A 24,793-nucleotide genomic window follows, 5' to 3' on the forward strand; every position below is an offset into this window, starting at 1 on the left:
GCACCTACTAGGACCCCAGCACCACCACCAGCGCTGCTGGGGCCACGGTCAATCTCCTCCTCCGAGTGCCACCGCCGCCGCCCCGCCCTCACCGGGGGCCTCCTGAGGCCCGGGCCCCGCACCCCTGCTTCGGCTGCCCTGTGGAGTTATCCCCTAAGAAGGAGACAGCAGCTGAGGAGGGAATGGATCGTGGCTGAAGCCGCAAGAGCTCAGAAGCTGGGGGGCCCGGACGACCCCGGACTCCAGGGCTGGCCTTCCTTCCAGGTTCCCTCTACCTTTTTGTGGCCGTCCTCAGACTGACAAGACAATACACATTTTATTACATAAAATGTGGGTTTATAAAAAGCGTCTGGGAGCTCCCTGCTTCACTTCTGGTCCTGCTATGGCCTCCTTTTGCCTCATTCATCTGAGCCTGGCTCTAGCACTGTCTGCAGTCTGAGGTCCCTGCGCATCCTCCAGGCTGGTGTCTCTTCCTGGGAAACCACCGGGGAGAAGCGTCTTCACAGGAGGAGCTGGGGCTACCCTCAGGCTTGTAACAGCAGGAGGGCAGCCTGGGCTGGGGCAGAGGGGGCCCAGCCCCTCTGTTAACACAGCCCTGACCCTGTTCCTGCATTTAAAAGTAGATGCTGCTCACCGGCTACAAGTTTTCCTACTAAATATCCCAAAGACTTCCCCCACCACCCCAACCCACTTCCCACGCCCAGGATTCAACTTGTAAAGTCAGGAGGATTTAAAGGCCATTGGAAATTGCTCCCAGCTCTGATACTGCCTGGCTGTGCGACATTACATAAATCTCTTGCCCTGTCTTCAGTTATCCCAGAGATTCAACTGGTTTCAGGTTCATGCTCTTCGATGTGGGGACATAATCTGTAACTAACCTACTCTTGAGTATTGTGAGGATCCGGAGAGGATGAATGGGAAAGGTCAGTATTTTGGAAAAATATTTCCCAGTCTTTTTTCCCCTTCATAAAGGTTACTTACTTGATCCATGCCTTGTCTTTGACCTGGATCGTCCTGTCATTCATTCATCCGACAAACTTTATTAAACATCTTATGTTTGCCAGTCACTTCCCATTCCTCTATGCTGCCCTGATTGCTATCTATCCTTCAAGAACCCTCCTCCAGGAAGTCTTCCCTGATCTTCCAGCCCTCGTAGACAACTCTCCCTCTGAGCTTCTAGAGAACAATTGTCTAAAATCTCATTTGGCACTTAGCAGTAGCTTCGTATTTCACTTTTTTGTGTGCATCAGCTCTATCTTCCCAGTTCAGCTTGGCATTGTTCTTGGGGTCTTACTCATTGTTCAGGTCCCAGGGCCCCACATGAGGCCAGGCAGAGAAGAACCCTCCACTGACAGTTTGCAGTATTGTTGCTGCTGCTTCTGAGAAGGAAGATGAGATGCCTGCTCTGAGCAGAACATTTCTATAAGGCTGCGCCCTCCCTCCCTCCCTCCAGAAGTTCGTAAGTAAGGGCCACCCCTGATTCTTCCAAAGTGGAGCAAACCTAGCTTACAGGCCCATAGAGGAAACTGTTGGACTTTAAGGCTAAGAGCATCCCTGGGAAAGAAAAGGAAAGGAGAGAGATGGGGAGAGACTGGGAGAGGTGAAAGAGGTAAGTTGATTATGTAGGATTTGAAAGTGTGTGTGTGTGTGTGTGTGTGTGTGTGTATACACTAGTATATTTGCACTGTGTGTGTGCCTTTTATGAGTAGCTTTTTCATATTTGGGTGTGACAACTCAGGATTTTTCATAGTTGTGAATGTTTGTATGTGTGCTTTACTGAGTATAAGCGACATATCATTACAGATTCTCAGCACGTTTTTACATCGACTCCTACTCAGAGGTCCTGGGTTAAGTTTCTGTTTGAAATTCTATCTAATCTCTCAACATTTCATTCATATTAATGGATCACCCCCTCTGCCCAGCTTCCCTGGGACTGTGCCCGGCAGGATGTCAAGGATCTCCTTCCCAATCCCAGCGAAGGCTGATGCAGATCCCAGCCAGGCCAGTCCCTGGGCTGGGAAGCTTGCCAAGAGCCCCTTTCCTGACTCCAGCAGTGGGTGAGCTCATGTTTAGGTCTCTTTCCTGTATCTCAGCCTTCGTGTTCCTGTTTTTCTCTCTTTCTCCTTCTTCAGTCCAGCCTGGATGAAAGGTAAACACAACAAAACAACCCTGGCGTGGTGTGGTGTTATGAAGGGAGAGGCTGGTCCCTTAACACCCCGGCACCTCTCCAAATTGCTCCCAGAGAGCTGGATGCCATGGCTCTGGAACGCTCATTTCTGTTCAGTGTTAGAAGCACTTGCTGAGATCTTGCTCTAAGCCGAGCTGAGTACTGGGTGGTGGCAGAATGGAGGGTGCCCCATTGTGAAATAAATACTTCATGGCTCTGGCCCACAGAGCAGCTCCAGGGGGCTGGATGTTTTGACTTTGTGGAGATGCAATACACAGGATAGGGGCTTGCCAACATAAAGCCTGGATCATCACGCATGCCTGCCTTTGTCCTTTAGTAAGTTTAACATTTATTCATTCGTTCTTTTGTCCATTCATTCATTCACCCTTAAGCAGGCCGAATGGTTTGTTAGAAAGAGTGTTAACCCAGAAGCTTGGATTCACGCCCGAGCTAGCTGCTATCATCTTTCCCCTCTGATCCTCAATCTTACCTGCAGGATGAAATTAAAGAATGATTGCTCTTCCTGATTCACAGGATCACTCTCGGGAACTTCAGGGGAAACGGCTGTAGTGGGGAGAAGGCATGAATAGCCTCTGCATGCACCCATTCTACAAACATACCGTACCGGAGGGGAAGAGGGCAAGGGACAGGGACCTCAAAATGATCCATCTGATAGAGCCAGAACTGGAAGGAAAAACATCTAATCCCAGTCCACTAGCATTTACACAACTTTAGAAAAGTCACTCTCTCTCTCTAAGCCTCGGTTTGCCCATCTATAAAATGAGCCTGTTGAAGTAGGTGTTCACTGAGGAGTTCTGCCATTTCGGGGTTCTAGGAACTCCCCCCTCCAATCCAACTGTCTACCCTGAAAGATGGTCTCATAGTGACCTTGGAAAGCACGTCAGGTTGCTAGACCCTAATGCCATAGGCAGAATGTCTACATAGTATATTTTCATATTTGGTTCAGTGGCATGGTGGTGATGCCGGCCCTCCAAAGATTCTCTCTGTCCTCAGACGTGATGCCGAACCAGACACCTCTGGAGAGATGAGGCCCACGGGTGACATGGCGAACCTCGTATACAGAAGGTGCAGTGCTGCGGACCTAATTAACATCACCGTGTAATAGAGACACCATGGAGCATGCTTGAGCTGCCAGACAGAAAAAATAAAGCAATGCTTTATCTTAAGTCTTGGTTAACAGTGAGTAACAAATAGACTTGTGCATTATTTACTACACTTCACTGCACAGACCCGCTATGGTTGCCCTAGACCCCATGAGAAGGCGCACCCTGATTTCAAGGGTGTGCTTTATAGATTGTTTTGCCAAACAGCTAGAGAATTGGGACCCTGACTGGGTGTTGTCATAGACTTGTGTAGAGAGGGGGGCACAAGAGTGTAGACTGTGGTGTCTGACGGATCCAGTTGAGATCAGCTGTGCCACCATGTGACCCTGAGCCTCCTCTATGAAATTTGATTTCTTCCCTTATAGGATTAATGAATGGCTGGATCACAGGAGGTGTATAAAGAATAAATGGCATGATGTGAACAAAGTCCTTAGCAAATGGAAGTGTCCCTTCGAGGGTAGCTCTTATTATCAGCCACATTCACATTATTCTTAGTGAGTCGAGCGGCCATCCTGGCACACATACTTGGAGGCTACAATCCCTCATCATAAGTGGATGATGAGGTAACTGGGTCTTTCTTCATCAGCAGAAAGTGGTCATTTGTCCACCTCTAACAGTGTCCTCCTCCCCCCTCATTATAATATCATCATTCATCATCCATTCATTCATTCATTCATTTATAATGCCTGCCATGGTATCTTCATTTGGGTTCTTCCAAAAGCAGAGACTGGGACAGCAACTGAGAGCAAGTAGCTTATTTGTCAGGCGATACCTGGAAGCAGAAGTAAAGGAAGAGGCGAAAGTGAGACAGAACAGGGAGAAAACCCAGTAAAGCTTGTGTTAATAATCTCATTACCACTGAGAGGAAAAGGGGACTCAGTCCCTCTAGGGACTTTCTCAGAAATGGTATAAAATCACTCCCCAGAGTTGGCTCCCCAAAGGACAGGGAGACAGTTGAGGGTGGCCTTCCTGGGTGTAAATTTCCCTTCTTTCCGGGTTGCTCCTCTGCAAGGCCGATCTGAGGCAACCAAGGTCCCCTTGATCAAAGATGCTGGCCAAGTACATGGAACTGTGCGGTAGGGCGGCACTGAAATCAGGTGGGCTGAGGAGACGTGGGACAAGCAGCACAAGCATCTGCTACACATGGGCACAGGAGAGCCACGTGAGGCACGAGAGCCTTGTCTTTGCTATCTCCTGGCTAGGAAGTTCGGGAGGGACAGTGTCTGAATTAACTCTGCATCCCAAGAATCTAGCACAGTGCCTGGAAAGAGTTACACACCCAACTCTGGGTATTTGCTGAGTGGAAAGATGGAAGGATAGATGGATGGGTGGATGTGCATATGAATGGTGGATCAATTTTCTCCTTTGTAAGAATAATTTCTGCCTACAAATGTGTGGGGTAAATGGAGGTTGTGGGATGTTGGTGGCAGATGGAGTTTGATATACAAAGGTGCTCAAAATGGGGCAAGGGCAAGTAAGGCAAGGAGTCCTCGGGAGAAATTAATCTGGAGCTGGCTCAAGCAACTGGGGCCAAACAGGTCATCGATGTTGGCCTATTCGCAGAGTTGCCCCAATCTGGTACTTCAGCTTGGAATTGACACCACAAATGGAAGCCGGAAGAATACCTGAACTGAAGTCGTGAAGAAAAATAGTCTCAGAGCGGGATCAAAATGGAGAGAGCCCAGGAAGGCCCAGTAGCCTGAAGCTTTGACTCAAAGGACCTCAGATTTAAACACCCCTTAGGCCTTTGTGAAGCCCTGCCCTTACTAACTGTCCATGCTGATACTGCATGACACCGAATTTCCTGTTAATAACTAGTGATTTGACCAGGAAAAAGGAAAACAAAAACAAAGTGTTTGAGATTTTATATATACTTTGTTTTTAGGCATCTATATTTTTTAATTATAGTTGAAATCTTGAAGTTAAAATGAATTTCTATAATTAACATTTCCTTTTTCCTGATAATATTGTTTACTTAGAAAATTTTGAAATTTGAAAAATAGGAAAAAGCATAAAGAAAATAAGTCACCACTACCAAGAGATAAGTAACTTTTAATACACTTTAAACAAAATTGAGATAATTTTATATATACAGTCTTAGATATTTTTCCCCACTGAGCTTCCTAGCTGGATTGTGTAACATATAATTTACATGTACAACTCTCCAGATTTTGAACATTCTTTGAAAACACTCATTTTCACTGATTATATAATATTCTACCATTCAGATAAAACCTAATTTATTAACCCAGTCCCTTCCTGTTGGACATTTGGTCATTTCCCATTTTTCTGCTGTTCTAAATTTTGAACAGAACTGTACAAAACCCGTCACAGGCAATATGTCCTTTGAACTTCCCTACAAGCCTGTGAGGTAGGTAAGTAGTATACAGATTCTCTTTTTACAGATTAAGAAACTGCAGGTTCCAGAGGAGTTCAGTGATTTGTCAAAAGTCACTGTCTTGGTTCACGTTCCCCAGAAACAGACCCTCGGGATTGGAGATAAGGATGTAGGTGCAAGGGATTTATTTAAAAAGAGATCTCAAGGTAAAAGTAGAGAAACGGGAAAATGAGATGAGGAGGGCAAGACCGCCAGTGAAATGTTTATCAAGCAAGTTGCCACCATGGAGAACCAGCGCTTCATCGTGCTGGGGGGACTCGAGAAGCCAGTGTACGCATGTCCGAATTACCCCACACAAGGGATGAGGGAGCTGGGTATTTTCATCAAATTCAGTCTGGGTTGAGGCTGCTCCCAAGGAGCTGAGTCACTTCTCCCTGTCGCTTCTGAGCTGCTGTCGGGGAGGGAGCAAAACAGGCTCTAGGGGTCACAGAAATGCAAGTGCTGCCAGTCACAAGTTAGGCAGTGTTCCCTCCAGCAATGAGGGAAAGGGGGTCCGGGCGGACACTGAGCCTCTAAGGCCAGTCACACAGTTGTAACTGTCAGAACTGGGATTTGACTGCAGGCGTGCCTGGTTCTGGAGCCCTTACCTTTAACGATTTGGCTTTGCAGAGAAACAAAACCTCCCTGTGACCTTGGGCATGTCACTTCATCTCTCTGAGCTCCAGGACCGGATGGGGATAATGCTATCAGCCATTTCTGACTCAAAGCACACTCATGAGATGACAGCATGGATGTGTCAGCACTTTGACTACCCCCAAGGCCATTGTTGGCTCAGCATTACTGACCCTTCCCATAAGGTGGGTAGGAATCACATCAGGCAGACATCGAGTGCTTTCCTGAGGATGGCTAATGAAAAGAAATTAATAGAAGATGGGCCGGTTCCCTGAGTGTATTAGATGCGTAGTTTTCCAGATTAACTGCATAGTATGCACTGCACACGTGGCTCACTGAAGTGCATTATAGGTCTCTGATGAACAGCGGAGTGTTCCATGGTTCCGGCAAGGGGGAGACAAACACACAGTTGCTCATCTCTATGCACTGACAGTCTCCAGGTCTGGATTCTCCCAGGAGGGAGTTTAATTGCTCCGTAAGCTTCAAACTCAAGGGCTCCTCAATGCTAAGCTCCTGACGAGCTGCATTAAAGTAAAAATGACAAAGATACCAGTTGACATATTTATTAAATATGCAGATCCCGAAGGAGCCAATGTGGGTTGCTCGTGCCAGTGAAGTTACGGATGTGAAGTCTAGTATTGCTGCAGTCCTCCCACTTGACTGACGCTCACACTTAAGGGTAAGGTCAAGACAGACTGGAGATTCAAACCCTGGTCTGGCTGACTTCAAAATCCATGTATATTCTAGAAGACCACCTATGTGTTCATCTGTTGAAGAGGTTTTGTAGCTTTACCAAACCATTGGAAAGCAAGTGTGAATGAGTTGCACAGAATCATTCCTACATGGCACTACTTATTGCCAAGGTTTCTACACCCTGCCCCAGCCTAGTCCAGGCTGGTATAAGCATTTATCTGGACTGTTTTTGATAGTATGGAACATGAGTTGATATTTCAAAGATCTGAGTCTATCAAATTGGCATGTTTAGTCCTAGGCACTAAGGCTGTAATTCAGGTAGCTTTCACTGATGACTTACGGTGTCAGTGTTTCCAGTATCTATGACTACTGCCAGGAGATCTGAATCCTCCCAGCAACCCTGAGAGGAAGAGGAAGATATTACAGTCCCCATGTTGTAGAGGAAGGGTTGGAGACACAGAGTGACATGACTAGGCTAATAAGTGGTAGAGAGAGGATTCAAACTCACTTCAGTCTGGCTTTAAAGTCCAAGCACTTGACACCAGCACACCACCTCCAGCTGTCTAGAGGTTCTTAGCCTCAACATGCAGCTGTAAAAACCCATGAATTGGGCCAATAATTCCAGATCCTCATCTCTAGCCTAAAACCATCCCAGAAATTCAGATTCATATAGTGAGGCAATGAGCAGTCATCTTGGACCTGGAATTTTTTATTTAAAAAAAGGAATTTTTTACTTCCACTTATTTTGTATCGTTTTCCCAAATTTCTTCCTCTTTCGATCTTTCTTATCCATGCAAAAGACACCACCATCTAGTGGTTGAGACCAAAAATGTTATGTCTGTTGCTTCCCTTCTGATACCTAATGAGGATACCTAATACATTAATAGGCCTACAAAACACACCCTATACTCTATCCACCTCTCTCTGTCTCCATATGGCCATTAGAGCAAGCCACCCACACCTCCAGCCTGGGTAAATGCAAAACCCTCCAAAGGATTCTGCTTTCACTTCCACTCCTCTGCAGTCCATTCTCCACACACAGCCAAAGTGCTCTTTTTAAAAATCGTTAAGTCAGAGCGCCTGGCTGTTTCATTCTGTAGAGCACCTGACCGTTGATCTCAGGGTTGTGAGTTCAAGCCTCATGTTGGTTATAGAGATAACTTTTTAAAAAGTATTTTTAAAAAACCCAAAAATCACAACCATCTGCCACAGATCGAATGTTTGTGTTCCTCCCAAATTCATATGCTGAAACCTAATGCCCAACGGGATGGTGTCAGGACGTGGGGCTTTGGGCAAGTGCTTAGGTCCTGAGGGTGGAGTCCTCATGAATGGGATTAGTGACCTCTCAAAAGAGACCCATGGAGCTGCCTCGTCTCCTTCTACCATGTAAGCACACAACCAGAAGGCCCATCTATAAACTAAGAAGTAAGTTCTCACTGGACACCAAATCTGCTCACATCCTGATCTTGGACTTTCGGGCCTCTAGGACTCCTAGAGTTATCAATCTGTTGTTTATGAGGTACCCAGTTTATGGCATTTTGTTAGAGCAACCCAAACAGACTTGAGACATTATCATTTCCTTGCTGAAAGCCCCTCATTTTTTCTCCCATTATGCTTAGATCAAAAAGAGTCTCACAGTTGAAACTTGTACATGTTAGCCTGGCACCCGTGACCCTACAAGACGCGGTCATGGAGTTACGACTCAAACCTCTATTCTCACTACTCCCCACATCCCTGTCCTCTGTGCTCCAGCCACCCTGGCCTACCTCTTTCTAAAACATGCCATAGTCATTAGGATTTAGAGCTATCACACTAGCTATTCCCTCCCCTGGTTGCTGCTTACACATCTCCTTCTCAGAGAGTCTTCCCTGAACACCCAACACCAACTAACCAACCGTGGATACCTGGTCTACTTCAGCATATGTATATTGGCAGGGTGTTCAGACTACTTGACATTTTCTGCTCTTCAGGTCTGTTTACCGTGATGTCACAAATACAGTGGACCAATGTGACATTCCATGGACGTTCCAAACACTCAAGGCCCCTCCTGACTATACTGTAACAGAGAATAAGAACATTAACTTAGCTCTGAGGCAAGACTGAATATGCACTGCTGTCCTAAGGGAATGTACTTGCTTCTGATTCTTTTCTATGGTGGGGATTAGAAGAATACATTTACTGGGCCAGTAGCCCACACTGAATGCCAGAGGCTGTTTTGATGTGTTCTAGTGAACACATCTAGTAAGACATCCTGCGTAACCACGATTAGGCTATCATTTGCTTACATTTACAGTAACCTACCATCTTCTACCACAATCACGTCTTTTTGTTCAGGGCTCAGAATGGTGACTTAAATGGGAGTATGATGAGGATGACTTACTCCCACATCTTCTAATAGCTACCATTCCTCTAGAAGCAGTACTGCTTTAGGTGTATTATCTTGCTGGGGTGGGGTACAATTTTAGGGGCATGAACTCTCCCTTTCCTACCATAATGATTCTTCCTCCATAGATCATGAAATGCACATGAGATTTCTGCAGGCTGCTGAGTATATTCATCTCAGTCATGTACTCGGGAAATGACCACATGGGATCGACTATGAAATAGATCAGGACTCAGCTTCTTCCTGGCTTCCCTAGGTCTCCACTCTAATAAGAAACCATGCTGGTATTTGAGATTCCCTGGAAACTTTTCAGTTCAGATCGCATTTATAGCAGCCCTCAAAAGAGCTCTCTGGTATTCATTACTCTGGAAAATGGTCATGGGGACCTTTGGAGGAAGATTGGGGTAAACACTTTCTGTGGTGGTACAGGGTCCTTCCTAAAGGGAACCTGGCTTCAGCTTTTATCAGTGAGTTCTGGATCTGGGAACTCACTGAAGTCTGGGAACTGGATGAGGAATCATGATTTTTCCTTCTGGCAGCTGACATCAGCCTTCCAGCATATGTGCTCTCAATCTTTTTTGCTTAAGTCAAGAAAAACCCTATTGTCTGCCCATTTGTCTCACTACTTTGCCACAGATCCCAGTGGGTCAGGACCACGTAGTCACCACTGTGGCTTTGGTGCCCATTATGCAATGATATCTACCTTCACTTTGAATACCCAAGTGTTAAACCTGGTCTGTTATTCCAGAATTCTGTCATGCTCATTAATATTAGGGACAGTTTGATAGCAGCAACTCCCCATTTGTGGTGGTGCATGTTAACCAGGTGAATAATCTTTTTGTTTCCTAAAGCCGGTCCTTTGAAAAGAATCAGTAAAATTGATAAGACTCTGGCTAGAATCCATCAGAAAAAGAAAAGGTGAGAAGACACAAACCACCAACATCAGGACTGAAAAAGAAGATAAGAGCACAGATCCCTGAAATAATAAAGGATAATAAGTAAAGATTATGAACCATTTCATGTCAATAAATTTGACAAGTTAGATGAAATCCCAAAAATTTTATGAGAAACACAAACTACCAAAGCTTACTCAAGAGAAAAATGGATCACCCAAATAGTTCTGTATTGTATTAAAGAAATTTATTTTATAGTTAAAAGCGTTACCACAAAAACACATCCAGGCCAGGATAGTTTCACTGGATAGTTTGAATTCTACCAAACATCTCGGAAAGAAATAACACCCGTTCTCTACCAACTCCTCTAGAAAGTAGAAATTCATTCATGTGGCTAATATTACCCTGGTTTTAGAAAAACAAACAACACAAAGATATTTAAGGAAAGAAGACTACAGACCAATATGTCTTTTGAACACAGATACAAATATCCTTAATAGGAGGTTAGCAAATCCAACACAGCACTATATAAAAAGGATGAGACATTTTGATCAAGACAGGTACATGCCTGGAATGCAAGCTTGGCTTTTAACATTTGAAACCAGTATAATTCACTCTGTTAGTAGAATAAAAAAGAAAATCTTATGATCCTCTTAATGGATTCAGAGAATGCACTGACAAAAATCCACCCCTATTCATAGTTAAAACCAAAAAATAAAAACCTCTCAGCAAACTATTAGCAAACCTAATAAAGAGCAACTAGTATGGATTTTTTTCCCCACCAAATAGGCCTGGAAACAATTCCAGACCCAGTAGCAATGAGCATCCCTTGTGCTTATAGTGTGGTCTTAAAAATACCATTTCTCACTAAGAGAAATCAGTCCTTTTCAGAGAAATGGCCGATCCTGGGGTGGAGGCAGGGAATGCACTAGATGAGCATGGAACATCTTGTCATACCAGAAAACAAAAATGCTATCAAATACTGGTAGGATCTAATCAAAAGGACTCAGGAGTCAACTTATGAGGCTCCCAATGGTTAAACAAGGGACAATCTGAACTTCAATAGGATAACAACCATAATGGCTAGAAAACACCAGATATGTTTAAGTACATTATTAGTTCATCAAAAAAACAAAACAAAACTAGCCCACTTTTGTAGAACTATAGGAAATCTCATTAGCTTAGAAAGTTTACTATCTTGAAAACTGGTAAATAGAGGGGAAAAAATAGAAAATTTTTCTCACCTTTTCTATGTGAACCGGTAAATGCACTCACATCAAAAGGAGAGAAATATGTGCCTTCTGTTGAAAGACTATACCACCACTTAAATTTTGGGGAAAAAAAAAAAGTTGAACCTGAATTTGATCAAGCCTTTATATTCAACTACCAATTTCCATGAAATGCAGAGAACACAGAACATATTAACCTGTACCATGAGGAAGCAGGTAAAATCCAGACTTTTGTCACTTAAAGGCCAAATAACCTAGGTTCTTCCATGAATAAATTGCAAGTAAAAAGATGGGGGAGGAGGGAGAAAATTTAGATTAAAGAGACTTAGGAAACTGGCAAAACTAATCTGTATTATTTAGGGTTTCATCGTAAGTGATAAAACTGTAAAAAATGTAAGGGAGTGACAACTATAAAAATTAAAGATGAGCGCCTGGGTGGCTCAGTCAGTGAAGCCCCTGAATCTTGGTTTGAGCCCAGTTCAGGATTTCATGGGTGGTGAGATAGAGACCCACAACGGGCTCCGTGCTTGGGGGGGTGTCTGCTTAAAAGAGTCTCTCCCTCTACCCCTCCCCACAACCCCCCACCACCCATGCTTTCTCTCTCTCTCTTTCTCTCAAATAAAGAAATAACATTTCTTTTTTAATTAAAGATAATGGTTCCTTTGAGATGGGAAGGAAGAGACTGATTGGGATCGAGTACATGGAGGGCTTTTGAGTTAGCTGGTAAAATTCTATTACTTGACTTTGAAGGTGTTTATAAGGACATTTGCCTTAAAACAATCCATTAAGCTATTTGTTGTTTTATGTAATTTTCTATATCTGTGTTTTATTTTATAATAGTTTTTTTTGAAGCCACAAAGCAATTTGTAGGAGAAGAAAGCAATTTGAGTGAGAGAAGATATTTGTACATGTAGAACCAAAAAGAGTAAATCTAAAACACAATAAAAAAAACTCCTGAAAATTTACTATAAAATGATAATCGACTATATTGGGAAACAGCTGGCAAACTCATATTGGTAAATTTGTGGATAGACTTATAAATGGACAATTTACAGAGTTGAGAGTAGGGTGTAGGGACACCACAAGTTTACCCCTATAAGCCTAAAAGGACAAGGAGACGTAACAGGTCCTAGAAGTCAGAGATGGAAAGTTGTTGGAGAGAGCTGCCTGCCAGGAACTATGGTCTTGGGTCAAAGGATGCAGTCAGCCCCTAGTGACCCTGCAGAGAGAGAATTGGGGAACTAAGTATCCCAATTTCTCTCTGCTCCCTCCCTCCAGTGCTCCCCATTGGCTAAAGTCAGAGGATCCAAGAGCTCCTTGCTGCTCTTTGTGGGCTAGCCTGTAGGGACCTACAGCACAGTGAGGAAGTTGTGAGAAGATCTGGAGAGGCAAGTGAAAGATGTCCAGCCCCCCAACCTGGTAAACAAATGGTCCAAAGACATAAGCAGGCAATTCACAAAGAAGGAAATCCAATGGCCAAAATTCATATGAAAAGCTAAATTTCATTAGTAATCAGGCAAATGCTAATGAAAACTACCTGAGATGACTCTTAACACACATATCAGGTTAGCAAAAATTTAGAAGTCTGATAATATCTAGTGTTGTCAAGACTATGGAGCAGTAGGAAAGCTCTTCAACTGTTAAGTAAATATGTCAACTGGTACAACTTCAAAAAACAATTTGGCCTTATCTAATACAGTTGTGGATACTCTTATGCTATGACCCAGCAATTGCTCTCCTGGGTATATACCCTAGAGACACTCATGCTCAAGGGCACGAGGAGGCATGCTCATGGCAGCATTGTTTCCCATAACCTCAAGCTGGAAACACCCTGAATGTTCACCAGCGGTAGCATGGGTATCTCAAATGTGGCATTTCTGCATGGTGAAATGCTATTCAACAATGATAATGTTGCTACTCACAAAATATGGATAAATCTTAATATATTGCCAATTGAAAGCAGCAAGTCACAAAAATTACCTAATGTGTGATTATATTTACATATAGTTACAAAACAGGGAAAACTAAATTAAATAATTTAGGCAGGATACGTAGGTGGTAAATGAATATTAAAAAAAAAAAGCGAGACAGTAATTTCACAAAAGTCAGGATAGTGGTTACCTCTAAGAAGAGAAGAACATTGGAGGCAGGGATCCCAGGGGTAGGAGGTATTAAGGCTGCTTCCGGGATGCTGGCAATGTTGTTTCTTTATAAGGATGCGCAACATTTTTTTTTTTAAAGATTTTTTTTTTTATTTATTTATTCATGAGAGACAGAGAGAGAGAGAGAGAGAGAGAGAGAGAGAGGCAGAGGGAGAAGCAGGCTCCCAAGGAGCAGGGAGCCCGATGCGGGACTCGATCCCAGGACCCTGGGATCATGACCTGAGCCGAAGGCAGATGCTTAACCATCTGAGCCACCCAGGCGCCCAAGGATGCGCAACATTTTATATAAAAGAAAAAGACTTAAGAAGGGTGTCAACTAAAAGATTGATTAGAAGCTCTGGGGACATGGGCAAAGCTCAACTGCTGGTGAATTTTACTGTAGGATAACCCATTTTGTTCACTGCTGAGTCCCTAGTCCCTTGAACAGTTTTTTTCTTGAAGTAGGTGTTCAGTAAATATTTGTTGATTGAATGAATTCAAAATTCATTCAAAAATGAATGAATGGGTGAATAAATGAATGTGTTCAGATATGTCTTGTCTTGATAAGAACCATTGTGTCTCACACCCCACAGCTTGTTATATAGGAGAAGCCTGGGGAAAGTTCTTAGGTTCCCTGGACCTCTGTAACTGATTTAACAGAAGTTTGCTCTTTGGTGAGTTACACTATACCAGGTGAAGTTGTCACGTCAAAGAAAACTTTATTTGCAACAAATAAGGAGATCATGGGGGAATAACTTCCAAAGCTGGGACTCCTCAAGCAGGGATGAACAAGTTCTTTTTATTTATGGTTTAGGATGACTGACTATTCAGAAAAGGGAGCTTGGTCATTGCCTCTAGAGGTGCACATAAGGTTACTCATGCATCTTAAGGAAACATGCCTATACATACATTGTATGTTATGTTAATGAGGTTTGTAGTCCTTGTTGGGTGGAGATTTTCGCATTACAATGAGGTAGAGGTAACACAGGATGAGGGGAAAGGGCCATGGGCATGTTCTGAGAGCCAGTATAACCTGGATGGGGTCTTGGGCTCATTATCTGGGGTAAGGAATGCAGGGCCTTCCTTATTTTTGAAACAGCCCTGGGAGTTTTACCACTGATTTATTGTGTCTGGTATGATTAGGCTATTTGCTGGTCTGGTAAAGACTGTTAGTTTTTACATTCCCTTTGTTCCCTAAAATCCTTGAGTACTGAAGTTTTTGCATTTCTCTGTAATTCTGATACCTCCAAGGAAGTTGTGCTAGTGATGTAGCAAACACTTACTAGGGTTCGAAGCCAACGGCCAAGAAAGAATTCTTGAGACATCTTTGGTGCAAAAAGGTGATTTTGTTAAAGCCCAGGGACAGGACCCATGGGCAGAATGAGCCGCACTGGGGTCATGAGGAGTGGCCCATTATATACTTACAAGTTGGGAGGGGGTTAGGGATAGTGTAAGTCCCTAAGGAATTTTGGAAGCAAGGTTTCCAGGACCTTGAGGGGGCTAGCTATTGTTGGGAAAAGGTCATTTATTACCGTCTAATAAAACCTTAGTCATGAGACCCTTCAGATGTATATCGGTGGGCCATATGCTTGGGGGATGATTGCCAACACGTATCTAGGAGGGTTTAGAGATAAAGGAAGTTTCCAAAGAAATTCTTATATGTTAAAGTAGACTTACAGGATTGGGGGGTGGGTGTCAGACTAGAATTGCCTTTTGCCCTTAGCAAAATATTAACATCGAGGCAGCTGAGTCCCTAGAGGAATGTCATTCTGCCTGTTTCAAGGACTTGTCAATGGGCTGTAGGTAGTAAGGAAATTTAATAATTTTTCTTCTGCCTTTTTTCCCACATCATTAGAAGTGAACTTAGGCAAGCAAAGCCAGTAGGGCAGAGATCACAGAAAATAGTGGGTGGCCTAAAATGACTTCTCTTATGTCATGAAATCTATGTCTCATCTTTCTTTTCCTGGGGACCACTAACTCTTTCTGCTTACATCTTGAGGGACTCTATAGATTTGCAGATTAGCTGAGTTTGGTCTCTTGGTGAATGGGTCTCTCAGATAGCCAAGGGAAGTATACTAAGAAATGCTATGCTTCATACCCATAATCTTGATGCTAAATAAGCCTGTTTGCTTCTGCTAATATTTGCATAAACATGATCATTCAATTGCAAAATAATAAACCTATTTTACAGCAAGGATTATCGTACCCATTTAATTGATGAGGGCTATGGTAGACATGGTTTGTTTTCTTTCCATTCATTTCACTTGTTTTCAGATGTGTAGCAACCAGGCCAATGGATGATTTACCCCCACTTTCAATTCTAGAGTGGGTGTTGATTAGTCTAGGATGGGCAAATTTCTTTTTGAGAGAGCCAGTTAGTAAATATTTTAGGCTTTGCAGGCCATAAGATTTCTGGCCCAATTACTCAACCCCATTGATACAGCATGAAAGCAGCTAAGGCAATCCATACATGAATGAACATGGCTGTGTTCCATAACAACTTTATCTACAAAATCATGTGGTAGAGCAGACTTGGTCTGTGGCCCATAGTTTGCTGACCCCTAACCTAGAGCAGCTTTTCTCAACCAGGTTCCTCATTTGAACTACCCAACACAGATAATTATTTGAATGGCTGTGCTCTCAATTCTCCCAAGGATGCCAAAGCTAGAGCAACGGTTCTCAAAGTGTGGTACTCAGTCCTGCTGCATTAGCTTTATCTGGGAAATTGATAGGATTGTAAAGTTTCAGGACCAATTCCTGAATCAGAAACTCTGGGAGTGGGGCTCAGCAATCTGCACTTTAACAAGTCCTCCAGGAGATTCTATACACTCAAGTTTGAGAACCACTGCTCTAGGGTTTAGACTAATCAAGAAAAATTCTTCCCATTGCCACAGGGGGTGTAGTTAAATTCAGGGGTATAGCTATTCGATAAATGGAATTGCCCTAATCACAGTGATCAGTTTGGAAGTGATCCAAGATGGGGGAATTTTTCAAAATATTTAACAACCAGCACAGCAAGGACTCCAAAAATCAGAAGAGGTACCAGCCATGGCACCAGAACAAGGTTCTAAAGGCCCCTTCTTTTTTTTTTTTCAAAGGTTTTATTTATTTATTCATGAGAGACAGAATGAGAGAGAGAGGCAGAGGGAGAAGCAGGCTCCCCATGGAGCAGGGAGCCCAATGTGGGATTCAATCCCGGGACCCTGGGATCACCACCTGAGTTGAAGGCAGACGCTTAACAGACTGAGCCACCCAGGCACCCAAGGTTCTAAAGGCCCCTTCTTATGCCAGGCACTAATCCTTTCCTTGCTGAATCACGGAGAAGTCTACAGAGTTCTGGGGGAAGAGCCAGAGAGACCAGGTAGGGAGAGAGATTTATGGGGGAAGCGGCCATTGGGGAAGTAGCTATTTACCAACTGCCTATGTAGAGAAGCAAATTTTGCCACTCAAGTTGCATCTCTTTGGCATATTGATTATTTTTTGAGCTGGTGATTTTTAGTAAACTGTGAACACAGGAGAAGCTCTGAAGACCAAGAAGTTAAACTTTTCATAAGAGACATTTACGTATACAAGGGAAATCTTTATTTGTAAGGTGTCTCCCTCACTGTACCAGGAGGAGGAAGATGACTAAATCTCTAAAAACTTATCAACAGGGATTTAAATTTGCATAACAACCTGACTCTTGTTTATTGTTATTCTTTACTGGTAACCTCTCATAACTGACTCCCCAACCCCTAGCATCTTCCTTTGCCTTTAGACATTTTGCAGAATTACTCAGTTTTCCTGGATCTCTCCCATGTATACAGAGGTGTACATGTTATTGAACTTTTGTTTTTCTACTGTTAATCTGTCTCATGTCAATTTAATTCTTAGACCAGCTAGAAGACTCTTGAAGGGTAGAGGGAAATTTTTCTTCCCTAGCACATGGAAGTGTTTCACTCTTTTAACAACTGGTACAGCTGTACCTGTGCACACCAGCTGCAAAGCTGTCCTGGTTCAATTGGCACAAGCCTCACTATTTCCCATCAGTGACTGTAGAAACAACAGCCGGCCCCCACAACCCCCGCATGTGGTAAGTATGTGATCCATGAAGATATCAACCTAAAAGTGAAGCCAACCCAGGGAGGAAGACACAGCTGAGAGAATCAGAGGGAAATGGAGCTGCAGCCCTGAAGGAGCCACTCAAACTCATCCTGCTTCTGGGCACTCCATTCACCTGACTCAGTTTGAGTTGAATTTTCTGGCTTTTGCATCTGAAACCATGAAAAGAGGCCCAGAGAGTATCATAAGGAAAATCTTCTGAGGAAACTGTTTCTGAGGGCCTGATTGAACTGTTGTCCTTTCTTCCTGAAGATTTGGGTAAGGCAGACCCTCCCTTCTTCATCGGAGTGTCTGCTGGGGAACAACTCAGGCACCCTTTGCCCCAGCTGTGTGTTGGGCCGGCTGCAGGGCTTGTTTATTAGTGGGATGCATCTGATCAGAGAGGCCCGCCTGACAAGTTCATTACATATCAATTTAATTAGCTGATTTACATTTAATTTACATTTCAATTAATGTCTTTAGCAACAAAACGCTGCCTTAATAGGGTAATTGCCTGTTAGGCAATATGTAAAAGAATAAATAGTCGCATTCTGAGGAAGAATTCCTATTTTCAATTTTTTATTACCATAAATAACTGAAATAATTATTGCTCTTAAGGGCCACGTCCTCGTTTCCTTCTGGGCCTAATTATAAAGACTTAGTACCTCATTAAGCAAAATGGTTTTAGAGTCACAGAAAAACATTACTCGAATCGTGAGTCATTAGTTTCGACAAAAGAGGGAAAACGGTGATAGCAGGCACACATTTGGGGGATTTGACAGTTAATATAGGCAAGCTTTGCCCTCCCTAAGCCACATCATGATAGCAGAAGGTGTTTCTGTTCTGCACACCTGTTGGGATATTGGTCTGAGGGATGTACAAATAGCCTCTTTTAAGTATTTCTGGAGATGAGAAGCTCACTGTCTCTTGAAGCAGATATTATAGAGCTCTGGATTTTAAAAGTTCTTTCTTATGTTAAAATCTGCCCTGCCTCTTTGAACCAACTGTGGCAGGTGCCTGCCAGAGAAGATGTTTCTTCTTCTTCTTCTATCCTGCCAGGGATATGATTATTACATAACAATAATTGTGCAATAAGAGAAACTGACCACACAGAATACGCAGGAATAGAAAGGAGGTGGGAACAGCAGAAAGGAAAGCAAATGGTCTGAGAAATGGGGAGAATGGACTCCGTATTTTGAGAGTTCAAGAGGAAAAGCTGCCATACACGCAAGGTGAATACTAGGGGAGGGGAGGAGAGAGGTTTGGGTCTGAAGAGTCAGACGCCAGTCACAGTGCAAAGGGGGCTGGCTTGTTCCTTGAAAAGTGGTTGGGTGTTTAAGCTGAAAGAGCAAATGCTAAGAACTGAAAACTTCAGGGCCAAACTATGGGGTTCCTTGAGGCGAGGGTTATCCTTCCTCAAAGATCCACCGCGGTCATTGCTGTCAACTCCACAGCGGGCCGGCAGCAGTTTTTTGTACTCTGTCGGGCTGTCTTCAACAGTGCCACCATGTGGGAGCAAGATGCAACAGCAGGAGAGGAATAACCACCCTTGGTTCTCTCTCTATTTGACTGTGAAAGCCTAACAGACCCGGTTTGAATTAGATCTGCAGTCAGAGGAATGAAGGAAGACTCGGGAAAGAAATACTGGATTTCCAGAAAATAACTCACCTAAGAGCTGAAGGAAGGGAGAATTTTTTGATTATTTAATTGGGAAACAAGTGACCATATTTGCACCTTAACATTTTGGAAATGTTCATTCCAGCTATATGACCGCTGGTGCTAGCTTTCCCCTCTCTCCCACTAGAAGCACTTTGCTTCATGTCAGCCCTTTAGAAATTAAATGATAGGATTTAGGTCCCTTGGTCCCCCTTTCCTCACTCCTGAAGCTCATTTTCAAGGTAAATACCTCTAATCCCTCTTTCTTTTCTTTTTTTTTGGGGGGGGAGGGGGTAGTTTTTCAGATCCATTGACACCTTGGCCACTCTTGTCTGGGAGTTAGCGGATTTATTCATAGCCTTTTGAAAGCAGATACCAAAATCTGAAGGCAAACTCCAGAACTGGTCAACCAAAGGCAGGGTGAAGAAGGCTGTCAGGATGGGGTCCTCAACTCACCTCACTTGTCCTTCCTGGTATTCATCTGATAAGTTGTGAGCAGGGAGTCTCAGCCCTACCAGATCCAACGCTCTTTTTTTATTGCAAATATTTTGTAACACTTTCTTTCCTATATGAAATTCACAGAAAATATAACTTGCCTACATGCCCAACTTTTAAAAAATACATGTATCATTCTATCTGTAAGATGAAGGAGAAATAAAAGAGAAGTAACGTATAATAGAATAATCTATATTTCCATATGTAAATGTGCTGGTACGTAAACAGACATAATGAAGCAGTACATGCTTTCATCTCTTTATAAAATTACCTGACTGGGAGAACTGCAAATGCAAGCTGGCTCAGTCAGGTACATTGACTGTTGATTCAAACACCACCACTAGCTGAGAGTGATGTGCTTTTCTAAACTCTTGGATGATTCTTTTTTTTTGTTTTTGTTTTTGTTTTTCCTTTCATACAACCCTTAGTAGAGTTCTGAACAAAATAAAATGGCGTCTTCTTTTTTATTTAGAAAAAAAAAAAGTCACATTATTCTGGAAGAACTGCCCTGTATTTAAATCACGCAAAGACTTGGAGTCTATGTGTGAAATGAAGTTAAGCTATAGACTCATATATTTATAAATACGTTTTTCAACCATCAGAATATGTGAAAGGATAGGATTTGGGGAGGCTGGACAGTTCTTCGTTGTGTATGACTACCTGGCATTTCTGAATATTTTCCACGAAGTGCCAGGAGCACCCTCCAATTGTTGTGACAGCCATTTTTTTTTAAAAGACCCACGTATTTCTGAAACACCAACAGGGTGATATTGTCATCAGAGAGCAATGCAGATTTATGCCTCAGTTTCTCTTCCTTCTGACCCCAATTCTCTTTTGAACTATGAATTCTGTCCTGAACCCCAATGCCCTGACTTCCTCTTATCGATGCCCAGTGGCCTAGGGATGTAGGCTGGTCTAGTTCCTGTATTCTCAGCTGTTCCTTACTGCATGGATTACCCAGGGCTCCCATACAGACTATCATAACACTCTGAAGATCATGCAAACTGCTTTTCCTTGGTTGTGAATTTCTTTATGGATCATGAGAGGTTCCCGTTTGTCCACTTTGGGAACTGTGGCCTCCCATGCCAGTGTCCCACCCCTATTACCGCATATGCACCATGTCTGTGCTCACTGGCCGGACTTCCAGCTGCCAGTACCTGTGATTCTCCAGGAAAGACAGACTGGAATTAACACTCAACCAATGACTGATGGGAATGGACAAAGACCTTAGATAGGATGGAATAACTCTAAGGTGTATATTCCACACTGACTCCGAGTGGGATTAAACTCGTCTCCCACAACAGTAATTTGCTTCATAACATGCCTTTTATTTGGCCTCCTTTCTCTGGTAAGTGTTTCTGGGATCATCACCTCAGTAAACTACTCAAATAATTGTCTGAGGGTTCTAGGGAAACCCCCAAATAAGCAACTCTGGGAGTACAGAACTTCCAGGAATCCTTTTTTGTATAAGATCTCCTAGGCCTCCTGGGGAGAGAGAGTGAGTGGAGCTTGAGCCTGAGGTAAATTGGATCTCACAGGCTAGCCTCCAGGAGGATCCCCAGGTTTCCAAGGAACTCATCCTAAAGTAGGAGGCCTATGAGTCCTGTCTTGGAATTTTTGTAGGTTAGTGGGTTGGCAAGGAGGAATCATGTGTTTCACTTGAGCCTGGATGCTACCATTCAACTGCCTCCCACCTTGCCCTAAAAAAACACGAACTACGCTGGTCAAGAATGAATATGAAAATCAGGAAGGGCATTTATGTTTGGTAGGCTTTATAATAACTGTTCTCTGCGGGCTGCCAGACCCTCTGAAGTCTGACTGAGAGGATGCTTTCCCCGGCTGGAGAGACTCCCCTCCGGGGACGCTTGTCAGAGGGAGAGCAGAGAAGCCGGGTACAAGTAAAGAAACAGCTCTGAATTATGACAGGAATGGCGGTGGACGCTCATTCGTTTGCGGGGCGGTAGCACCAGCAAGGAGGCCACAAAGAGGCGGAGTAGACAGCAGTCAGTGGCATCCATAGCTGGACAGCTTCAGTGGATCCTGAGGACTCCCTTAACCACCCAGCCCCAGTGGGGAAGGAAGGGACTGGGGCAGGCCCCGAAATCCCAGGGGCTCCGCTGAGGGGGAGCTTGAGTCACAGGCCCGAACTACTGAGAACTAGGCTCTTATTCATCAACAGGACGGGGGTACTATAATCTGACGGAACAAGCCGCACATTTTGCTTTGGTCAGCACATTCCAAAGCTGCCCTGTAACTTCCAGTGAGACAGGGGCTTTCTTTTCCTCTTTATAGTTTATTGGCAAAGTAGCAAATGTTTTATAGGGCAAATGTTGCCATCCGCCCAGCTGTGCTCAGCGGTTACTGCCAGCAAGGATGTTTCAGTTGGGACTCACACTAGGCTAACTTCGGATTTAAAAGCCTGCCTCTGAATGCATCTCTTCATGCCCTTTAAATGTTGCAAATCAAAGGGGCACACAGGGAAGCCAGGTGATTGGCAAACTTCCTGCCACAGAGATGAGAATGTAGCCCTTTGTGTGGCTAGAACAGCTTGGGGTGGGGGGAGGGGGAGGAACATAGGCAGCCTGCCTGGGAGGCCAGACTTCCCAGTGGACACGCAAAGCGAATTTTCCGGCTGAGGTCAGGCTTCGGTACTGATGATACTTCACCAACAGGCAGTATCAGGAGTCTCCTTCTTTTCAGGCAAGAGTGCTATGGTTCCTGCTCATTCCTCTTCCTTTCCTTCCCTTTCATGTGTCTTCATTCACTGAGTGCCCAATATCAGACAGACTGACAGCTTTATTGTGGGTTCAGGAGGCTTCAGGGCCCCTGACTTGCACCAGCCCTTCCTCTGGTACCACGTCCACCTGCTCACATGTTTTTGTAAATTGCACAAGGGAGATTTTAACAGCGGTCTTCTAAGACCGTGGTCTCTTTCCACTCCCAATTTCCCCTCCACCTCACTTGCCTTTACGTACGGCAGCTGTAGGCATCTTGGGCATCCGCCTAAAGGGAAGTTGAGTTGAAGTTGGGCTTACGAGGTCATGTTTATGTGACTCACAGTCACTTCCCATGTACAATTCAGTTATTGCTAGCCATCTCTGACATAGGAATGGCCTCCAGGAACACTGTGACTGCCATAGTATGGACTCAGCCAATGCTGTGACCCAAAGATACGGGGCCTCAGTGACAAAGACATCGGCGACAAATCAGTGAGTGAGTCCTGCCAATTCAGAGAGTGTGAGGGATGAGTACAGCAGAGGGCAATGCAAAATACCCTGGATTCTTATAGCAGCCAATACAAGGAATTTGATAAAGGTCCCCCCCCCCCAAAAAAAAGCGTCTGAAAAATTTACCAAACACGACCAGTGAGGAGTTGGGAAGCTAAAATCAACTTTTATGAATTCTGGAAAATAAAGACCCGATTTTGACCAACCATACTAGAAGAAAGACTGACTTATCTTTCATAAAAAGTGCTGTCCTAGGAAGAGGTAATCAAAGAGAAGATGTAGGAAATACAAGAAGATTTATAGCGGTTATCTCAGGCTGTTAGTAGAAATATAATGTGATTTTTCTGGATTTTGAGATTTTTAAAATTTTGATTTGTGATTTGTTCCCTCATTTTAAATACTCGCTTTTGTACTTAATTTTCCATTAATAAAGTTCACAATCTTTTTCTTGAAGGGCCCTCCCCAAATTATATATGCTTCAGGTTCCACAAAACCCAGCACCACCACGGCACAATGAGAACTAGTGGGCATAGAATAGCCAAGACCTGGTCCTTGGCTTCAGGGGTCTCGCAGGCCACGGGGCCAGCCCGAGACCATGAACTAACAATCACACAAAGTGCCACCAGGAAGTTAGGGACTTTACCTCACTCCTACCTCCAACTCAGGTTTTTGTTTCTTTTATTTCCTTTTTTTTAAAAATTCAGATATTTGTAGGGGCTTACATACCTTGCTTGCTCTCACGGTGCTTCCATGTCTCACTTCTCCCTCTCACATCGGAGGCATTTTCAGACTTCCCTCCTCCCCACACCCAAACCTCAGAACTCACCCCACTTCATCGTGCGATTCACAATTGCGCCACGTGGTCCTGCTTCCGTCCTCTGGGTTTCCCCGTTCATACCTGTAGAGAGGTCTGAAAACTGTTTCCAAACAAACACAGTTCTTGCCAGAAGAGGAATTAGGCCATCTGCATTAAGATTATTTATTTCTTCTCCACTTGATTTATCCCTGTTTCCTTTTTCTCTTCCCACATCCGACCAGCCCAGTGAGCTGTGTCCTCCTCTGCAGCTTTGACAAAATGATCAGGACATTGAGAACATATAGAAAGATTTAAAGGCAATCATGGGCTGTGCGGAAGAGTTCCCTCCAATCTTGGATCCCTGGCTGGCATGTGGTGCTGGCCTGGGTGTTGTCGGTAGTGGAGAGTGACCGGGTGAAGAACGGGGCCAGCCCTGTCCGAAGTATCCACAACGCTGGGTGGGCAGGGACTCAATAAATATTCCATGAAGGGAGAAAAGAGAGGGATGGAGGGACATAGCAGCACTGAGATTGCTTCATTTTATAAAAGCCATCTCCCAAACCTTTCTATGTCTTCACTTCAAGGGAGTCTGCCACTTTTCTATATACATGTTATTTCTCCTTCCATCAGGCTCTAAGGAAGATGTGTTAGTCTACTTGTTTAAGGCAAATCCCTGCACCTATGCCTCCAGAGTCCCCCAGAACAGAGCTCCCATAATCCTCTTCCTGCTTCCGGGTTTCAGCCTCTAACTCTCTACTTCCTCTTTTTGCTCAGTCTATGACCATACTCAACCTTCCTCCATCCTTAAGAGCACAGCCCCTGCCCCATCCCCTGAGCACCATCTTCCAGACTACATCCCCCTGTAACTGCCATCTGCACACTCCCCTTTCTTCTGCACC

At 43.9% G+C, this 24,793-nt stretch overlaps 1 protein-coding gene and 1 long non-coding RNA gene across 2 annotated transcripts in view; one reads left to right on the forward strand and one right to left on the reverse strand.

The window, feature by feature from the left end:
* Positions 1-3,328, forward strand: part of LOC112823825 (AGBL carboxypeptidase 4) — a 1,550,619-nt gene extending 1,547,291 nt beyond the window's left edge. Inside the window, exon 10 of the mRNA XM_073896780.1 lies at positions 3,182-3,328. Coding sequence (XP_073752881.1) covers positions 3,182-3,290 — 109 coding nt within the window. The 3' untranslated portion in view covers positions 3,291-3,328. The remainder of the gene's footprint in view (positions 1-3,181) is intronic.
* Positions 3,181-6,396, reverse strand: LOC141373449 (uncharacterized). Its single transcript, XR_012379488.1, has 3 exons — positions 6,277-6,396; positions 3,982-4,063; positions 3,181-3,316 (listed from the first exon to the last, which is right to left on the reverse strand). It is a non-coding gene; the product is annotated as an uncharacterized lncRNA (long non-coding RNA).
* Between the last annotated feature and the right edge of the window lie 18,397 nt (positions 6,397-24,793).

Source organism: Callorhinus ursinus, unplaced genomic scaffold (genome assembly GCF_003265705.2).
Source record: "Callorhinus ursinus isolate GAN/ISIS: 27379988/994484 unplaced genomic scaffold, GSC_fseal_2.0 scaffold9, whole genome shotgun sequence".
NCBI lineage: Eukaryota > Metazoa > Chordata > Mammalia > Carnivora > Otariidae > Callorhinus > Callorhinus ursinus.